The 20,063-nt window shown below is 43.5% G+C and overlaps 1 protein-coding gene across 2 annotated transcripts; it reads left to right on the top strand.

Moving 5' to 3' along the window:
- Positions 1 to 254: 254 nt before the first annotated feature.
- On the top strand, positions 255 to 19,399 carry CENPC (centromere protein C). Of its 2 annotated transcripts, none has more exons than XM_064148560.1 (18): positions 255 to 436; positions 2,993 to 3,039; positions 3,241 to 3,302; positions 3,645 to 3,742; positions 4,777 to 4,867; positions 4,972 to 5,191; positions 5,827 to 6,027; positions 7,069 to 7,445; positions 8,045 to 8,882; positions 9,714 to 9,752; positions 10,278 to 10,351; positions 11,046 to 11,111; positions 12,547 to 12,651; positions 13,435 to 13,533; positions 14,710 to 14,805; positions 15,856 to 16,010; positions 16,239 to 16,329; positions 19,024 to 19,399. In XM_064148560.1, the coding sequence occupies exons 1-18, from the start codon at positions 422 to 424 to the stop codon at positions 19,098 to 19,100; spliced, it is 2,751 nt and encodes a 916-aa protein (XP_064004630.1). In that variant the 5' UTR covers positions 255 to 421; the 3' UTR covers positions 19,101 to 19,399. The 2 variants fall into 2 exon arrangements, with proteins under 2 accessions (XP_064004630.1, XP_064004629.1); XM_064148559.1 differs by lacking the exon at positions 255 to 436 and adding an exon at positions 2,096 to 2,119.
- The last annotated feature ends 664 nt before the right edge of the window (positions 19,400 to 20,063 follow it).

Raw genomic sequence — 20,063 nt, 5'->3', positions numbered from 1 at the left:
GGGCACGGCTGCGAAGCGCCACCGCAGCGAGGGCAGACCCCGCCTGAGGGGCAGGGCCGGGGCCGCTGCGCAGGCGCCACAGCAGCCCCGCGGGCACGGCTGCGAAGCGCCCCCGCAGCGAGGGCAGACCCCGCCTGAGGGGCAGGGCCGGGGCCGCTGCGCAGGCGCCACAGCAGCCCCGCGGGCACGGCTGCGAAGCGCCCCCGCAGCGAGGGCAGACCCCGCCTGAGGGGCAGGGCCGGGGCCGCTGCGCAGGCGCCACAACGGCCCTGCTGGGAGGCTGCTGCGCGCGGAAGGCAGCCAATGGGAGCAGAGCGGGGCGCGCGCGGGGCGGGAAGGCGCTCGCGGTTTGAAAGCGGCGGCGCTGAGGCGGCGCTGAGGAGGCGGCGGCGGCGGCGCGGCGGGGCCCCGGCGGCCCGGGATGGCAGCGGCCTTGGTGATGCAGCGCGGGTGTGGGGGTGGCTGTGATTGTGGTCGAGTGTGCGTGCGGGTGTCGGGCCGCAGCGGCCGTGCCTTGTCGTAAACAGTCGGGATGTGGCCTTCTCTCTGCGTTCCTGAGGGGTGGGCCCGCGGCGCCGCTCTTCCGGCGGCCGCCGCTTCCTCAGGAAAACAGAGGCCGCTCTTAGTGCCCTGCCCTTGCTCTCTCTCGGGCCCGGCTGCTGACAGAAACGCACGTCCTCTGAGGGTTTGCCTCTTGGGAACCTCCATTCCCTAAGGTTGTCTGTAGCTGTGCCTGTCGCTTGTGTCTGGAGATCTTCCTGTCGCGTGTTGAGCGTTTCTAAGGGCGTGTGGTGATAGGATGAGAGAAAATGGATTGAAGCGGAAAGAAGGGAGAGTTAGACTGGAGATTAGGAAGTAATTCTTGACAGTGAGGGTGGTGAGACCCTGTCACAGGTTGCCTGGGCAAGTTGTAGGTGGACCCCTTCCCAGAAGTGTTCAAGGCCTTGAGCAGCCTGATCTAGTGAAAGGTGTTAGAGCTGGATGATCTTTAAGGACCCTTCCAACACTACCCATTCTGTCTTAGTGTGTAAAGACACAGTGACTCTTATCTAGACAGCTGGACACCTGCTTACCTTATTCCTATTACCCTCCGTTAGGGGTACACTGAGAGCTTAAGATTTAAAAGCTCTGTGTCACAGGGAACGAACAGGACAACAAATGAGCTGTTAGAAGATTATTTAGATCCATTACAGGGAATTATTTTTATTTCTAGAAGTAATATCCAAAAATGAATCACAAAGTATGTGCAAAACAAATGTCTTTATGGACAAGTCAGGAAAAATGTTCTGGATTCTGTTGTCTTGGGACTAGATAATCTCTGCAGTACCTATACACTAATTCTCTTTACACTAGTGCAGCAAAGCTTATGATTATTTTCTAGCTGAATATTTCTTTTTTGAGACACTTTCTTGTCACAGTGCTGAAAAACTGCCTGCTTCTTAGCTCTTTAATTGTTTTGTCTTGCTCCTCCTTCCTGTTTTGATTTGTTCACCTCTCACTAGGCTTGATTTCATTGCTGGCATCTAAAGTTAAGGCTGATAAAACACTGTTTGAATTGCTGCTGCTCTAGTCATGGGAATGACGGGCTGCAGCCTTGTATGCTGCTTCAATGACTTGACAGCTGAACATGAGCCAGCAGAATGCTCAGGTTGCCAAGAAGGCTGCCAGCATCTGGGCCCGTATCAGCAATAGTGTGGCCAACAGGAGTAGACCACACTGATTTCAATTTTGGGACACTCACTTCAAGGACATTGCCCTTCTCTGGACCTGCTCTACGACCTCAGTGAGGCTGGTGAAGGGTCTGGAGAACAGGTCTGGTGAGGAGCAGCTGAGGTAACTGGAAGTGTTTAATCTGGAGAAGAAGAGACTGAGGGGAGACCTCAATGCTATCAAAAATTCCCTGAAAGGAGGCTGGAGTGAGATGGATGTAGGTTTCTTCTCCCTAGTATCAGGTAATAGGAGAGGAAATGGCTTGAAATTGTGGCAGGGAAGGTTTAAGTTGGAGATTAGGGAAAATTTCTTTGCTGCAAGAGTGGCCAGGGATTGGAACAGGCTGCCCAGTGAGGTGGTAGAGTCGCCATCCCTGGAGGTGTTCAAGAGACATGCGGACATGACACTGGTACGTGGTTTAATGGCTGTGGTGGTGTTAGGTCAATGATGGGACTCAATCTTAGAGGTCTCTTCTAGCCTAAGCAATTCTCTGGTTCTATTCTCTGATGCTGTGACTTTGATTATACACAGAGTTCAAGTTTGTGAACAAGGGCTGGGAATTTCAAACTTAACTGATAGGTTTTAACACTATTTCATGATTGAAAGCTGTGGTGATTTCTAGTGGTGAAATCAATGAGCATGTGATAAGTCCAGGTCTCTTTTATAGCAGGGTGATTCTTTGCTTTGCTGAGCTTAGTTCTTAATCCTTCTGTGCAAAATGGCAGGGCCCATTATGCATTATGAAGGGTAACTGTGCTGGATTCCAGACCATCTAATAAAAGCTGGTACAAAAAGTACTTGGACTTTAATTCCATCACAGAAGAGATGATGCTCTTGATACCCTTCAGTGTGGTCTTGCCTGTGACAAGCACAGGGTAGCAATCTCCACATGAGCAGTTGTCACAGAGCAGCAAATATGTTGTCAGGCTGTGTCTTCAACTATTTTGTAGGGGTTCAGTCTTTTCATTGCTGAAAAGATGATTTCTGGCATCATCAGAGCAATGTTACCCTTCCATTCTCTTGGTTTCTGTCATGGAAGCCTCCTGTGAGCCTCTCTGACTTTAAAGGCAGGAAGTGTTTGATAGTTCTTGAGGAAAGCTGGATTTGTGGCAGTTGTTCCAGGGATTGTAGCTACTGTGACATTCTAAGGAAGACAGGGCTCCAGGAGCTCCCACTGGCTGCAGATCAAGTGAGGAGCCTTGAGACTTGTCTGGAGCTTGGCTGCTGATTTGCTTCTGTCAACTGTCACCATTCTCATTAAAAATTCCTTCTTTCTTCACAGAATCGTTTTAAAAAGGAATACAGACCAAGATTCTGCCGCGAAGCAGGGTAATTGGTGTTTGCAATCTTACTCTTTGATAACATCATTTGGAAAACCGAGGTTGAGTTTTGTCCTGGAGTGTCGAAACTATTGAGAGTTTCACATTAAACCGATAACATAATGTCCCCAGACTTGATTCTTATCCCCATCTTCTGTGACTGTATCATTTAGTGGTTTTGATTGACAGTGGTTCTTTTCCTTTCTTCTAGAAGTAAGATTGATATACAGCCGGGTCAAAACATACTTAAAGTTGTGCGGGATTATTTTGAAAGTAAGCTTTTATTTTTTACTTTGCTTAATATGCTGGCTAAAACAATGAGAAAAAAAAACCCACCACAATTTATTCCTTGTATTATGCTTAGTGATAAATGCAAAGAAATAAAATAGAGGTAAAATGGATAAAAATGAAATCTATCTTTCTTTCTGTCTTTAAAAGCTTCCCTTTCCCAGCTACTTAGAGCTCTGTCTTAGCTGTCTTACAGGCTCTGCTTCTGAGTAGCTGCTTTGTCTCTTGGTTAGATTTACACAACCTAAACTACCCTTCACAACTTGTTCAAATGAATATGAGACAGATAGATTAAAGAATCCTTTAGTTACACTTTTTTCTTTACAGACTGTGATGATAATCTCTCCATATGCTCTCCAAGTGCAACCCACTGCTCAACTCCTATTGTCCAAAATGAGAAGAGGACTTCAGTACATAGCAAGAGGGTAAATTAGTTATGGTGGTGTCACAGTGTAGTGTTGGGCACAGCTTCTCTTGGGTACCAGTTTAGTTCTGCCAGATGGAATTTTGTGTTCAAGCTGAATGCTTGAACTCCCTGTGTCATTCATTTCAGCATATAGGCTGTAATTTACCCTTCTGTAATAGCTGTTGCTAATGGCTTTTCCTTTGTTGTACTCTAGCAGTAAATATTCTATAACTAGATTTGTTTAATAGCTTGTTTTCTTGGAGTTTTGCTAACAAACTTTTCCAGGTTTTTGTCCATGGTACTTAAATTTCTTGTCTCAGTTTGAAGTATGCTGCCTTATAACTGTTGGTGGCTGTGTGACTTTCAGCTCCACTGATTTCAGTCTCTTTGCCAGATGTATGGACACAGGTCTTAGCTGTCTGACAGATAGTAAGTTGGTTCTTGGATAAAAGCAGCTTGTACAGACAACTTTACCAGGAGCTGACAGTAACTGTGTATCTGTAACAGGTTGAAGGACTTGTTTAACATGCAGAGAGAATGACGCCAGTGATCTAGTTTGTGTGTTTAGCTTGAATAACGTGATTATAATACTTTTTGGTAAAAATGTGATATTGTCTTCATGGTAGTGTTGAGAACAGGATATTTGCTTTAGTGTGATATTAGAATATCCAATAATCTCAAAGTGATTCTTGCAGGCCTTTGATCTGACTTAACAAGGGTTAACCAAGTCATTTAATCCAGTCTAATGAAAGAGTAAGTAGCCTGCCTGTGGGCTAGCAGCATGTTTGTTCACAGCTGCAAATTGATTTTTTTGCTGCACTCACTCTTTGACCTGTGAGTGGAAGTTTACAGATAGCTTTAGAAGTCTTGTGATGCCAAGTTGAAGTGTTCAGTTAAAATAGAGCTGTCTCTCTAAGGAGTGAGAATTAAGGTGAAGGAAATCATACCACGTTCTGTAGACATTTGTATTCTGTCAAAAACTTGCTGGTTTATGTTTTGCTTTATGTTTTATGCTGCAATATATTTTGTCTCATCATTTGCAATCAATGGCAGCCAAAGGCAGGGTTAACTAACTCTGTGAAAAGAGCCTGTGACTCTCCAGAGTCCTTACCTGCATCACCAATAAAACGAGTCAGGAACAGAGGTTGGTAGCACTGTTATTGAATTAATGTTTTTTTGGGGGGAGTAACTATATCTGGGGATTTAAGATTTTGTGTAAGGTATTAAAGCCTTTCCTATATTTGACAGAACAGTCCCATGAGGCAACCCTGAAGCCTGGAACGCATGATTATGTAGCTGTTTCTAAGAAGACAGAGTCTCCTGTGTGTAAAGGAGAAGCAAATAACAGATTAGAAGATGTTGATGTACTATGCATAACTCCTGCTGTGTCTTTAGACTCTGAGGATGATCATGGGTCTGTTAAATCACCCCTGCTTTTGGAGGAACCAAAGCCTTCTCCAGCACACGTGTAAGTAGAGCTGAACATGGTAGTGGTGGTGTTGTGTCCCCTGTGTTGTCTGTCCTCCCTTAGTGTGCATTCACCTGATGGTTAGGAGTTTAAACTCAACGCTTTCAGGAGTTTGAACTCAAATGTGAACTCATAAAAAAGAAATCCAAGCTTTTTAGCAAGTGTCCATGCCTGAGTTTAGAAAGGGCTGAACTGTTTTTCACTAGATAGTCTGCTGATAAGGGTAGTGCCCAAGTGCAGGGCCAAATTTGTGGGTGATTGTGGTAACTGACCCTGATCACATTGACTCCCTTGAATGGAGCATTGCTCCATTGGGAAGGGAGCACACCTAGGAAACACATCAATTTCTGAAGCACATTCTCCTAAAATTGGAGATTTGTCTTGCTGCTTATCTGATAAGCCCTCATTTTGATCAGGAGTCAGAAGCTGACCCAATGTCACCTCGCTGATTTGGACACTTGCTGCTGTGCTGGGAAGTAGTGCTGTGTTGAAGCAAATCACCAAATGGAAGCTCATTCCTAAGAAGAGAGATACTGTCAGCAGGAGAAACTGAGAGCATCTGTCCATCCACATGAGACTTTAGTATGCACTCAGCACTTCTAGCTCCCTATTTGAATGCTGTATCTCTTGCACAGGTTACGTTTTGATGACCGAAATAGTCCTGCTGCGGTGAATATCCACCTGGAAGTTGAAAATCTGGAAGGACCTCAGACTGGGAGAGATGAGAATGTTGTCATTGTGCAAGGAAGAAAATGCAATACTAAGTCTCCTGCAGAGAGCAAGTCTTTCTCTTCAGCTGTCTTAGCAGCTGTAGCAACAGGAGCACTTGGAAAAAGGTTTGACCTGAGATTCTCCTGAACAAAATTTGCTAGTAGAGTAACTTGGTCTTGAGTACCAGAGCAACACCCTTTTGTCTGTAAACATAGTCTGGGAGAGTACTTTGGGATGGTCCAACGTACTGAAAAATGCCACTTCAGAAAGGCTCTGAATAGTTGTTCCAAAGTTTTGTGCTATTAGGATTTTTGTGCTGCTGCTCATCTACCAGTAGTACAGTGAGTGGCTCCTGAATAAGGTTTCAGTGTCATACAGAGATCATAGAATCATGGAATGGGTTGGGTTGGAAGTGACCCTGTGGAGGAACACCACCTACTAGACCAAAATGCTCAAAGCCTCATCCAATGTGGCTTTGAATACTTCGAGGCTTGGAGCCTCTACAACTTCTCTGGGCAACCTGGTTGAGTGCTCAACACCCTCACAGAGAAGAATTCTCATCTAGTGTGTAATCTCAATCCAGTTTCTTCCAACTTGAAGCCATCACCCCTTGCCCTGTCACTCCATGACTTTGTAAGAAGTCCTTTCCCAGCTCTGCTGTAGCCTACTTCAAATCCTGGCAGGCTGCTCTAAAATCTCCTTGGAGCCTTCTCTTCTCCAGGATGTACAACCCCAACTCTTGGTTGTCCTCACAGGAGGGGTGCTCCAGCCCTCTGCTCTTCAGATGTTAAGTAGGCCCTGAAGGCCTACATAACAGATGTTTTGTTAAGTAGGCCCTGAAGGATTCAGGAGAGCCTTATGTGCTTTGAAACAAGCAGTGATCAATCAGTCTTTCTCAGAGCTAAGTTCAGTCTGACTGGTTAGATGGAAGATTGACTGTTGAACACCTGAGAAATTTATGAGATGTGACTATGAGTCCAAAGCAAGGAGAAGCAGCCCTTGTGCTCTTTTTGGAAGCTAAAGAGCAGTGAATGGTAAACTTCAACTCATCTTTGGAACACAGTGTAGCCTATTTAGATGCTTTAGAGTCACCACTAGATTTGCAAGAGTGAAACCCCATTTTTCCCTGTCAAATGCTGAAAGCTTTTTTTTCTTCTTTTCTTTAGGTATTCAGCCTCAATATCACCACCATCACCTCCTCATGCAGAAGTTCAAAATATTGAAATAGAAGATGAATGTGAATTTTTAATTGATGAATTGGATAATCCATCATCTAAGTTTTGGTTCTCAGTAGCCTCTAAGAACAACAAATTAAAAAGAGACACCTCTGTAACACCTGTTTCCAAATCTCAGCCCTCCAGAAAGAATACAGAGAGTAGGAAAGGGAAGAAGAGAAAAGTGCAGGCTGAAGCACTTACTGAACAGCAAGCAGATGACTTGGATGTCAGAGTACTGGACTTCAAAGGAGTATCAGAATCAGAGGCAGACTGTAACAGTGAAGGAAATGTCCTTAAATCGCCGTGGCAAAGCAGTACTCGTATGGGTAAGTTATGTGAGAGGTCTTCAGACTTCTTCTAGGTCAGATCATTGGACTTTTTGGTGTTTTTTCACTGGAAAATAAGGATAAAGTAAGTGAAAGACATTACTGGATTCCTGATTTATCTTTCAACTGCCCTGTTAGATTTGGTGTCTCTAAGACAGACTGCCTTCATTCTCCTGCAGGCCCCTTCCTGTTAGGGCATTAACAATTAAGTTCGGAGTGTTACTTTTGCTTATGAGCGGACAAAGTAGGTACCAACAGCTTTTACTCCTTTCTTCATAGAAAGGAGTTTAAAAGACATGCTTTGAACTGCTTTGAGGAGTTGTTTGAGAAGGACTTTGTGGCAGGAAGCACTGGAAGCTGGAGAGCGTTCCTGTCCTTTCTTTTCTATGCTAGGATATACTGGAAGGACACTAAAAATTCTGGTTTGAATTTTTTTGTACACTGTAGTTCAGAGAAAGGCCTCTTTTAACTGTCAGGAAAAATCTGCTTTTGTGATACTTTCATTATTATTTGGTTTATTTTTATGCATTCAGATGCCATCACATCTTCATATTTAGTGGGAAAAGACATTAATGTCCAAGTGTTTTGTGTATTGATAGGAAAGACTGGAAAAGATGCACTTAGGCAAGGCTCTTCAAAGCAGAAAAAGATGTCCAGGAGGCCAGAAGCTGACGCAGTGACGTTGCCTCAGCCTGAACTAGAAACGCAAGCATCTGATGCAGAACAATGTAAAACAAGTGAGACTCCAGGTAGGGATTCACCTCTGCCCTCAGGTGGACATGAGCAAGAGAAGACTGTCTCTCTAAAAAGGAATCTCAAGCTTTCCAAGAATCTACAGTTGGCTTCAAAAGCTTCTCAACATTTAGATCCCAAGAAAAAGACTGCTAAGCAGAAACCTCCAAAAGCTCCACTGGGTAAGGGGCAGGCAGAAAGTCCAAGAAAGAAGCTTAAAAAATCTGCCAAGAAAAGTAGTAATAAAAAAGCTCTGTTACAAAGAGAAAAGAGTTCTGACAGTGAACCTGGTGAAGAAGAGATGGAAAAAGAGCCTGTAAAACCGGATGAAGAGTTCACATCGGTCTCTCATCAGAAATTACAGACTCCCACCACTCAAAAGTTGACCAAGTCTGAAAATATATTGCAGGTACTGGAGTCACTGGATGATGCAAGTAACAGAAGTCTTGTAAAAGCACTGCAGTATCTCATAGACAGCATGAGGAGTTCTGAAGTGAAACAGTTGCCAGCCAAGTCTCCAGAGAAGGCTCCCCAAAAGCTCTGTCACAGAGACAGTGAAGGCGCTTGCTCAGACACTGAGAATGCTCAGTCTCGCATGCGTTCTGACAGCACTCCTGTGCGGGGCATGGTGAGGAAGAAACAGAAGCTAGCAGGTGTGAAAGGAAAAAGCAACAAAAGGAAACATCACGTGCAGCATGGACCACAGTAAGCTTTTTATGTCATTCCTCACAATTGTGCTGTACCTTGGTAGGCTTGCAGTTAACCACAGCTTGTTAGCTTGTTAGCTTTTAACCAACAATGGCACACTTCAACTGTGTGATGGTTTCAGACTTGAATAGAGAAGACAAGTGCTGTAGTCAGCAGCCTGTCCACAAAGGTGGGTGCCAAATTTAGTGTCTGCTTCTACGTAAGGAAACTTGAGCTGAAGTCTTAAAAGTTTTAGAGTAGCAGATCCAATTTAAGAACAGGCAGAAAGACAAAGATTCATAGAATCATGGAACAGGTTGATTTGGAAGGGACACCTTCCACTAAATCAAGTTGCTCAAGGCCTCATCCAATCTGGTTTTTAACATCTCCAGGAAGAGGGCATCCACAATCTCCCTGGGCAACCTGATCCAGTGTTTTCATCTTGCTTACTCAGTTTAAATCTCCCTCCACCAACTCAAAGTCATTACCACTCATCTTGTCAAAAGTCACTCCCCAGCTTTCTTGTAGGCCCTTCCCGAGTGCTGGAAGATACTCACACAACCCCACCTAGAATAGCTTCCCTGTCAGGCTTGTTACTTTGTTGAGAAATTGAGAAAATGCAGTGTTTAAATCCTTGAGCTACCACAGTTTTCTGGCAGTAACTATACTAATGGGTGGTAACCAAAAGAAGAAACTTTTTAAAGTAGCCTAGTTGAACTTTTAATCACTGTTCTGTGCAGTGCTTTTTAAAATGCTATTTAAATGTATCTATTATGGACCTGTTCCCTAGGTAAAATTGGTGACTTTCAGTGAGTAAAACTGACAAAACAAAATTGCTTTCTCTTCTAGCGGTTTCTGTGAAGCTGAGAAGGCCACGAATTGTGCAAGGTAATTTCCTGAGCTGTTTGTAACACTTGCAGTGAATCCCACTTCTGCCCCTCTGGGCCAGGTCAGCACTTTGGTGCTACTGCTGCCTTCTACCTTCTATTAGCAAAGGACCCAGTAGGACAGGGACTGTACTTCAAGCCCCATGTGTTTAAATACCATGGTAATACAGTTAATAATCTAATAAAACTCTTCTTGCTGTCATGAATGAGGGGTCATAATAAGTTTCTGGCCTTTGGGGATGTTGCTTTTTTTTTCCTTTGGAGACTTTCTTCCAAATCAGTGTGTGATTTTGCAACAAAAATAACAGAAACTGTACTGAAAAAGCTGCCGTTAAAGACGGTACAGAACTTGATCTGCAATCCAAACTCAGACATTTATTTCAGTACTTCATTGTTACAGACAGATGTTTAGAAGGAAGAAAACCCACAGCACACCATCTGGAAAAACCTGAACTTTGCTGCTGTTGGCAGTACTGTAATATTCCTCTGAATCACTGAACTTTTTTGTTTCCTTTTACTTTTGAAGTGGGCCTGTCCTAGAAGATGATGACAAATTGGTCCCTGGCAATCAGTATTCTGAACATGATAGTTTATCTCCAGGTAATGTTTAAAGTTGGTGTTTTCTGTATTTTGAAGTAGAAGCTTCTTAGAAGCTGTTCTTGAGGGTACATCAATTCCTGCTGTGTTCAGTTAGTTCAGAGTAAGGCATTCACAGACTGGCCATGTTTCTGCCCAAGTGTGCAGCAGAGTTTAGAAACAGAATGGTTTGTTTTGGATAGGACCTTAAAGATTGTCTGTTTCAATCCCCTGCCATGGGTGGGGGCACCTTCCACTAGACCAGGTTGCTCAAGGTCCCATCCAACCTGGCTTTGAACACCTCTAGGGAGGAGGCATCTACAGCCTCCTTGGGCAACCTGTTTCAGTGTCTCACCACCCTCACTGGAAAGAATTTCTTCTTAATCCCAGTCGCAGTCTGTCCTTTTCCAGCTCAAAGCCATTGCCCCTCGTCCTGTCACTATAGGCCCTTGTCAAAAGGCCCTCCTCAGCTTTCTTGTGGTTGCCTCCTTCAGGTATTTTTATGTTGTTTTCCAGCCTGCACTACTTACAAAATGAAATCCATACGTTGTTTATCTACACAAACAGCATGTTTCATAGCTGCTTAAAGGAAAAAGTCTCAGTGGAAACACTAATGTTGGTGCTTCTGCTTGTAATACCTTTGGTTGCTTCTAGTGGGACTATCTAGGAAAAATGAAGAATGTTAAATGCCTGTACTGATGGGTCTTGGTATTTTCAGCTGTTTCTGAAGACTTGGATTTTCAAGCAAGAGCTCTGTCAGACAAATCAAGAAGCGGTAAGATAGGTAAGATATGGTCAAATATCTTAACAGGAGTGCGTAAATCCAAATGCATTTCCAACCTGATAGGAGCTTTGCTGAAGGAGACACAGGAAAACACCTTGAAATGGGTTCTTATCAACATAAATATTTACAACTAAGGTTTGTTACATTCCTCAGGGTGCTGTAACCCTGCACTGATTTTTAGAATCAGAATTGTTTCAGTTGGAGAAGACCTCCAAGATCGTCCAGTCCAACCTTCACCCTAATACCACTGTGGCCATTGAACTGTTCACAATTGCCATGCCCACGTGTTTCTTGAACACCCAACGGGGTGATGACTCTACCACCTCACTGGGCAGCCTGTTCCAATGCCTGACCACTCTTGCAGTAAAGAAATTTTCCCTTATCTCAAACCTAACCTTCCCCTCATACAATTTCAGGTTGTTTTCCTCTCAAAAAAAAAGGTTCTAGTGAACTTCAAAAATATTGTTTATTTTTTATATTACTGAAATTCAACAATTGCCTTTCCCCGTCACATTTCAGAGCTTCATTTCATACTGAGCCAAACATTGCTTACAGCACAGCATAACTGAGGGGGCACATAACCTGCCTCTGCGATGGCCAGAGCCCAGATAAGGAGCAATATTCTGCATCCAGTCCTGCATAGCCCCACACTTGTCTTGTTTTACTGGGTTTTATTCTCTTCACTATTATTTTATGCACAGCACTAGAGCTGTCTACCTTTTGAAATCTAATTTCAGCAAGCTTCTTTATTTACAACATTTAAATATTCTTGACTGCTCTGCTCTCAGCTCTTAAGGACTTTATTCTTCAGAATAAACTTTCTGATAGACAGAAAATACTCAGTTTTACTGTAGTCACATATGGCAGCTTAGAACAATTGGAAGCTGAGATGAACAACAAGTAGGTCTGAAGATAAATGTTTGAGAATGCTTGGAAATATGAGGTGTCTGTTGGCCAAAGCACTTCTCTTCTGGATCCTGGCAATGGGACTTCAGAAGAGGAGGGTCTGCTTCTGTGGCCTGTTGCTCTCCCTTTGCCACAGCCAAGACAGTGCTTTTTCACTGAAATCCCTGGGATTTTGGCAGGGTTCTTAGTCTTAGTTGAGAGCTTTTCTTTCAGAGGTGTAGCATCATTTTGCTGCCCTTTGTGCCTGAGCCCTTGAGAATGGATTCACTGAGATAGAGAGAATGAAATCTGCTCTGGAGTCATTGTGGTGAGAAAGGATGAAGAGAGTGAAATACTGACTGATGAAAGAAGAAAAACGCTTTTGGCAATACTTAATTCTCTTTTCCTGTCTTGATAGCAACATGGTACAAATATCAGCTAGGAGGTGTTGCCCTCCTGGTAGGGAGCCAGAGGAAGGGGTGTTGAAATGTTTTCCACGTCTGACTTTGCCTTTCATGCTTTCAATGAATGTTTCCATCCCCTGAACTAGTAATGCCTTCCAACACTCCTAATGTGCGGCGGACAAAGAGGATCCGCCTGAAGCCTCTGGAGTACTGGCGAGGAGAGCGGGTGGACTATGCAGTAAGTCCTTCAGGTAGGAGCTCCAGAAATCCTATTGTCTTGCTTCTGCTGGGCAGTGAGGTGAAATCTGTGGGTTGCTGTGCCATCAAGCTTTGAGATGCTTGATGCTTGGTCATTTAAAAAGCACTGACGATTTATGGTCTCCACCCATTCAGGCAGCTTTTCATGTAGTCTTTTCTCTCCTAGTACCTTTGTGTTGGCTAGAAATAGTATCAGGAGAGCATCTGAAGTGCCTTTGTCTGAACTGTTTAGGGAGGAGCAAACCAGTTTTTTTCTGCTGGGAGATTTCACCAAAGATTCTATATGGTACTAGAAAATAAGACAATTTGCCAGATCATTCATTGGAGTATTTCTCTGTGTGTTGATTGTTGTCCACAACAGATACTATAATTTGTCCTGTCTCAGTGGTAATTTCCTTCAGTGGCAGAATAGATCTTGTTTTCAGGGTTTGGTTTTTTTGACAATTCAGCCTAATTTAGTCCTTTTGTAATTAATTAGTCTGCTGGAAAATAGCATTTTTTTTTGTGCTGGAAAATCGATGTTTTGCCTTAAAAATTGACTCTCGTGTTCTTTGAAATGTTCTTTGGCTAAAGTATGATCAAATTCTTTTCAAGGTCTCAAGCTGCATTGCTTGTATATATATTGAAAGTGTAATTCATAATTGAAAGCTTTTTGGTTGGTTCTGGCTTTTTAAAGCTATCTCAAGAGTTCACATTCAAAGGAAATTTCTTTGTGGCTAAAAGGCTTGTTGGATATGTTAAGTGAGTGATCACTGTTTAACTTGCTTTCTTTTCAGGAAATCTTGTGCTTAGTGGAGTTGTGTGTCCAGAAACAGGACCTCCGAGGACAGTTAGACAGAGGAAGGATGGTCACAAGCAGAAAACAGCTAAAAGAAGTATGAATACAAACCTTTTTTTTTCTTCATTTCTCCATTTGGATACTGAAAAAAGTATATGAGCTGTAATCAAATCGTAGGCTTATGGAATGGGCTGGGTGGGGCAGGGAGGGACCTTCAAGATCATCTAGTTCCATGGACAGGGACACCTTCCACCAGACCAGGTTGCTCAAGGCCTCATCCAACCTGACCTTGAGTGCGTCCAGAGAGGGGCCATCCACAACCTCCCTGGGCAACCTGTGCCAGCGTTTCCCCATCGTCACTGTCAAGAATATCTTCCTAATCTCCAGTCTCAATCTGCCCTCTTCCAGCTCAAAGCCATTGCCTCTCCTGTCACCGCAAGCCCATGTCAAAAGTCCCTTCCCTGCTCTCCTCTAGCCCCTTTCAGATACGGAAAGATTACTCTCAGGTCTTCCCGGAGCCTTTGCCAGGCTGAACAATCTCAAAAGCTTACTTTGATCATCATTGTTCTGATTGCATTTGAGGAAATTTCCTGTGCAGTGTGGAGCTAAAATTGCCTGCTTTGCAGATTTCTGCAGGAGAGCTTTGGCTCACGTCTTTCTCTTGAATGTTCTCTAGCATCTCTTCAATTTGAAAGCATGAGGTTGCCATCAGCTCTTAGGCTGTTCCTTCTCTGGAAAAAGCCTTTTTATTAGAGAAAGAGTTTTCTGATTTACAAGTTACAGTGAGATTCCTGTGGTAACATTGCTTTAGAAAAAGGAAAAGTGAGCCTATGCTTATTATTTTGTGCTGTTGATCTCTAAAGTCAGCAGCAGGTTAAAGGGATATAACCTGCTCTTCAGAATTCACCATAGGGTTTTTATTCTCTCTTAACATCTTCTGCTAGAAAAGCACTTCTAAAACACAGATCCTTTTGGCTACATTGCCACTAATGGCAGAGGACAAATAGCTGGCATTTCCCTGGCAAATTCTTTAGGAGGTCCCATTATCTATTACACACAGAAGTAGGTCCAATAAAATGACATTTTCAAAGTGTTGCTATGGATGACTTCCTTTATTTGAAGAGTGCATTCAGTCTTTACAGTCACTTGAACAAATTGAAGTACTTTCTGAAATCTGCAAAGTTGACAATTGTGGGAAAGTAGTGGTTAAATAATCACTCTACATTTGAAGAAAAAAACATCTGATTATGTTCTGGGTATTTTGTCTCCCCAGGAAAGAAGAAACCTCTAGTTTTGGATCACAGCCTAGCTGATACTGCTAAGCCAACCATTGTACTGGACCCAGTCACAAATGAGGAGGTACCTCTAGGTGAGTTGAGGGGAAGTGACAAAGGGCCTGGCTGAATGTGTGGGTTTAGGTGTTGCCTGCCCCCCCACACTTAAGAAGGTACCCAGACTAGACTCAGCTGGTTCTGGGAATATAAATGAAGCTATTTATTTACAGCTAGCACAATATACAAGCAGCTATTTACAATATATACAGTTATATACAGAAATATACAAGGTAAAGTCAAAGTCCAGATCGAGAGTGAAGAGAAAAAAATGGCAAGAGTGTTATCTAATGTTTTCCCTTCTTGTTCCCATACCTCTCAGTGAGACTGTGAGGGGAGTAGACATAACCATTGTTTTCCTTTCACAGCCTATGATCTAATTTTTCTCACCAAAACATTCTACCCTGCTTCAAACTAGCACACTGAATTATGTCTTGATTGTTTAGACTGGTAAGATACAAAATTGGGCATAAAACAATGAGTTGTTGAAATATTCCTTGCTTTCAGAGATAAAATTCTGAGGGAGCACAAAAATCATCCAGATTTTGCAGCTAAATATTGAGTCTACCTCTTGATGGTGTTGCACTGAAACAATACACAATGGATTTGATTTAATGGAATCATGGGGTGGTGTGGATTGGAAAAGCCCTTTGAGATCACCCAGTCTAATTAGCATCTAACCTTATGCTGGTGCTAAACCATAGTCCTCAACATCACATCTCTGCCTCTTTGAAACACCTTGAGGGGTGTGGATTCAGCCTCCTCCCTGGGCAGCACATTTCAATCTTTAACAACCCTTTCAGTCAACAAGTTTCTTCTAAAATCCAAGCTAAACCTTCCCTGGTGCAATTTGAGGCCATTTCCTCTTGTGCTATCACTTGTTTCTACAGAGAAGAGACCAATCCTCACCTCACTACAACCTTCTTTTCAGGGAGTTGTAGAGAGCAATGAGGTCTCCCCTCAGCTTCCTTCTCTCCAGACTGAAGAACTCCAGTTCCCTCAGACACTCCTCGTAACATATAGTCACTGAACAGGAAAGACTTATGCTGCCTTGGTATGGATGTTCATCCTCTGGGCTTCTTTTGCAGAATGTGTCACCACTGAAATGTGTCACTCGTGCTTCTTCAAGGACGAAACAGTAGAAATCTATAAACACCTGAATACCTCTGCTTTTGCCACCGGGAAACTGATTTTGAAGCCACTCAAGGAGAAGGGGCACCAGTTTGTGCACATGGATACCATAGTAAGTAAGCTTTGCTCTTCTTTCAGGAGAGGGCCATGGGAACAGTAAGTCCTAGGCTGCTTAGAAGCAACATATGCACCTGACAGCTTTTTTTCTAGATTCCCCCCCCCCCGTATAATGCAAATAAGCACATGGTGCATGAATTTGTTACAACCTGTGCCAGAGAGTGTCTTCTGGCTGACTTTCTGAGATGTCTGCTAATCTTAGAACCTTTTGGCCTTCTTTAAGGTTTTCCACGTTATCTATGGCAAAATTATCACCACTTTACATAAGACATCATACTGCCTGTCTACAGGGGACTACTTCTATGTTCCAGCAGGTAAGTGCACGTGTTTAAAACCAGCTGGCTGGAGATGAATGAGACTTGTTAGCAAGCTAGGAAAGAAAACACATGAGTGCTAGGAAGAGATAACCATAGGCAGAGAGTGGGAGGCTGTAGAGTTGTAAAGAAAGTGACCCAGAAGCAGATATGGGTTGATGACCCAGCCTTTGACTGCAGAGATACAAATACTGCTTGCCTGGGAGCTGACCTCTAAGGTTGTGCTGGTTGGAAGCTAATTGAAATATTTTAATGAGAGAAATTGCATCATTGGTTGTGAAAATAAATAAGAAGGAAGTCTATGTCATTCATTGGTTTGCTGAAAGGGATAAAAAGCCAAAATGTAAATAATTTGTCCCACTTTGTTGTGGGATGCTTCTCCCTTTCACTTCCCCTTCGTTTTGCTCTAATCTTCCATTTACCTTGGCTAACCAAATAACAAAACAAGCTTTGCTGGTTGTTTTGTTTGTCTGGGAAAGTAGAGGGAGAAAGAGAGGGTAGCTTTGAGCCCCTTTTGGGCAGTTTTTGTCCAGGAGGGAGTCTAGATTTTTGTGTTATTCCTAATTTGTATGTAATTGTAAATACTTGTAAATATGTTGTGTATATATGCTTGTAAATTTTGCTTTGCTCTAAATACAGCTTTATCTTACTTCCAAGCCTGAGCTGGTGTGGTAAATTTCAAATCATGTGTGGGGGAAGTTCCTAACTCACCACAAAGGTTTTGATGACATTGCAGAGTTCTAAGAGTGAATTGTTCTTGGTGTTCCGATTCTGCCCCTGTTTTCCCTTTTTTAACACCTTAAATTATGAAAAAAAACCCCAACATTTGGGTCAGTTCCATATATTTAATGCTTTGTGCCTGATACAGAGAAGGTTTAGAATGATTTGGTCACTCCATGTGGGTTATGGAGAACTTAGACACCTCTGAGTTTGCCCTTCTGAAATGGAATGAATGTCTGCTTGTGACTTGGATGGGTGAACACTGCTGCCTGGAAGACTGGCTGATGCAGGCACAAAGAGTGGTGGGGAATGGAGTTAAATCCACTTGGTGGCTAGTCACCAGTGGTGTTCCCCAGGGTTTAGTGCTTTGTGCAGTCCTCTTTTTAATGTCTTAATCTGTGATCTCAATGGGAGGATTGAGGCACCCTCAGTGAGTTTACAGATGACACTAAACTGAGAATGTGTGGTGATCTGCTGCAGGGTAGGAGGGTTCTGCAGAGAGACCTGGACAGGCTGGAACAAGACCTGTTCTCCAGACCCTTCACCAGCTTTTTTGCCCTTCCCTGGACCTTCTTCAGCCCCTCAATGTCCTTGTAGGGAGAGCCCCGAAATTGAAACCAGGACTCAAGGTGTAATCTCACCAGTGTTCACTACAGAAATACAAGCGCTTCCCTGGTGCTGCTGGCCACACCATTGCTGATCCAGGGCGGGATGCTGGTGCCACTGGGGCAGGATGCTTGGCCACCTGGGCACACCCTGGCATATGTTCAGCTGCTGTCCATCAACACCCTTAGGTCTTTCTCTGCTGGGTAGTTTTCAGCCACTGTGCTCCAAATCTGGAGCATTCATTGGTTTGTTGTGATCCAAGTGCAAGACCTAGCACTTGGCCTTGTTGAATCTCCTACAGCTGGCCTCTACCCATCAATCCAACTGTCCAGATTCCTCTGCAGAGCCCTCCTACCCTTTAGCAGATTCAGTCTCCCACCCAGCCTTGGCAGAGTTAGCAAATGGCTGGACTCAATGATCTTAAACGGCTTTTCCAACAGGATTCTGTGGTGCTACCCTATGAATTTCTTAATGGAAGCTGTCCCTGAGTGGGTAAGACCCCAGCCAGGAGAATTTGTAGCAGTTGTAAAGCAGCCTGCTTGTGGGACTGTAGTGTGCTGTTGTGCAGTTTGATTGTGAAGAGGCTGTGTTAGAAAATACTACAAGTTGCAAAGAAGTTACTACTAGTTTTCTCATTAGCTTTTCACCATGACATCCTCATTTAACAGTCACTGTTCAGTTAGTGCTTGATGCATAGGAGTTGTTTTTGGTGTGTTTTAATTTTTGGAGCCTGCAGAGACAGTTCTGTGGTTGCTTTTTGGGAAAGCAGATTCTATAAACTGCTGAAAGCTCTGCATGGCTATAAGGATGCCCAGTGGAGATCTGCAGATAAACTTCCATGTGCAGTTCTTTGGGAGATTTTCTACAGGAATAAATTAAATTCACTTTAAGGTTTTCCCGGGGGTTTTGAAAGCTTAAACCCATCACAGTCTGTTCTTCAGTAGAAGTCTCCTCAGCAAAGATTCACTTTGTTCTTATCACACCTTCAGGGAAATGACAGCAGCTGTGTTCTTGTGATCTCTTTGCAATGCAGAGAGTGTGCATTGTTAAGAGAGTGGGTGAGGGTCAATATAATTTCTCTTATGAAATAGAAATGCATTTGCTTCAAGACAGAAGAGGACATCAGCAATGCGTAGATTCATGGAATGGTTTAGATTGAGGGGGCCTTAAAGATCATCCAGTTCCAACCCCCTGCTATGGACAGGGAGACCTTTCATTAGACCAGGTTGCTCAAGGCCCCGTCCAGCCTGGGAACATCTCAAGGGAGGGGGCATCCACAATCTCCATGGGCAACCTGTTCCAGTGTTTCACCACTCTAAAGAATTCCCAGTGGCTTCTAAAGGAAACCTTCTCTGCTTTTGTTTGTAGGAAACGGATACAACATCCGCAATCTTCTGGATGAAGAAAGCGTTCTTCTCTTCACCCAACTCAAAAAGGACAGGTGAAGAGCTTGGTGTAGAGGGGTTTGCTGGAGTTCTACTGAAGCTGTTGTATGTTCTAAAGTTCTTTTTACATACAAGAACCGTTTAGAGTGGGCCCAGCTTAACATTGCAAAGTCATACAGAGCAGCTGCGATCAGTTGAGAGCAAACCCAAGAGAGCCCCCAGTAGTTTGCTGTCAAACTGAAATAACATAACTGAGAGGCCTTGCTCTGCATCATTTCACTGGTCTTGTGCCATCCAAAGACACAGAGATCTATGTACAAATTTGTGAATAAAGCACATTGTTGTTGTTTCAAACCCTATTTATATGCCTCATCTCCCTAAAGATGCTTAGCACTTGAAACATTTTTGATGTCTTCAGCTAACATCTGCTATTCTCAGCGTCTGCTTGGTGCAGACTGCTCAGAAGAATTCTACTGAAATGTTCTTACATGCTGTTCCCATTCCAGTAATTGTTGTCTGGGACAAGGGCTGCTGGAATGCTTGTCTGTTGGGGCCTAACCTGTTTCTAATATGTTAATAGCATTGTCTTGTCTAGCAGATGTATGATTAGTGCCTTGAGTTCTGACTGCAAAGTGGAGGCTCTTAAGGATGATCTGATCAGTTGTGTGGAAGCTGTGACTTGGTTAGCTCTGAAAATTGTGGATGGCTTCATCTTGTGTCACAGTCATAGGTTACTGCCAAGTCTAACACTTCGGTATCTCCTTTTGATTTGCTTGCTGTGTTCCTGGGAATATTGAGGAGCTTTGTGAAAACTGTAATTATACTGAGTGTTCCAGAAGCCAAGTCTAGACAGCAGATGGTATCCATAGCATTTGTCTTCTGAGCTCTTCAAGGTTCCTTCTGGCTGAAGATAAGGATAAACTACAGCTATTCTAGTAGGGTGCTTTCTCTCCATGGTCACTGCTATCCTAGAAGAGGAGATAAGGAAAATTGGATTGTGAACTGCAGGGACTCGAGGATTGA

This window comes from Pogoniulus pusillus, chromosome 9 (genome assembly GCF_015220805.1).
Source record: "Pogoniulus pusillus isolate bPogPus1 chromosome 9, bPogPus1.pri, whole genome shotgun sequence".
Taxonomy (NCBI): Eukaryota; Metazoa; Chordata; class Aves; order Piciformes; family Lybiidae; genus Pogoniulus; species Pogoniulus pusillus.
Note: the sequence above shows the minus strand (reverse complement) of the source record. Positions and strands in the feature narration are given on the sequence as shown.

What these genes read in the sequence shown, in the direction of transcription:
- CENPC (XM_064148560.1), top strand. An exon ending in CTTCAGTACATAGCAAGAGG is followed by an intron (nt 3,743 to 4,776) that starts GTAAATTAGTTA and finishes AATCAATGGCAG; the next exon opens with CCAAAGGCAGGGTTAACTAA. An exon ending in CTACTTCTATGTTCCAGCAG is followed by an intron (nt 16,330 to 19,023) that starts GTAAGTGCACGT and finishes TTTTGTTTGTAG; the next exon opens with GAAACGGATACAACATCCGC.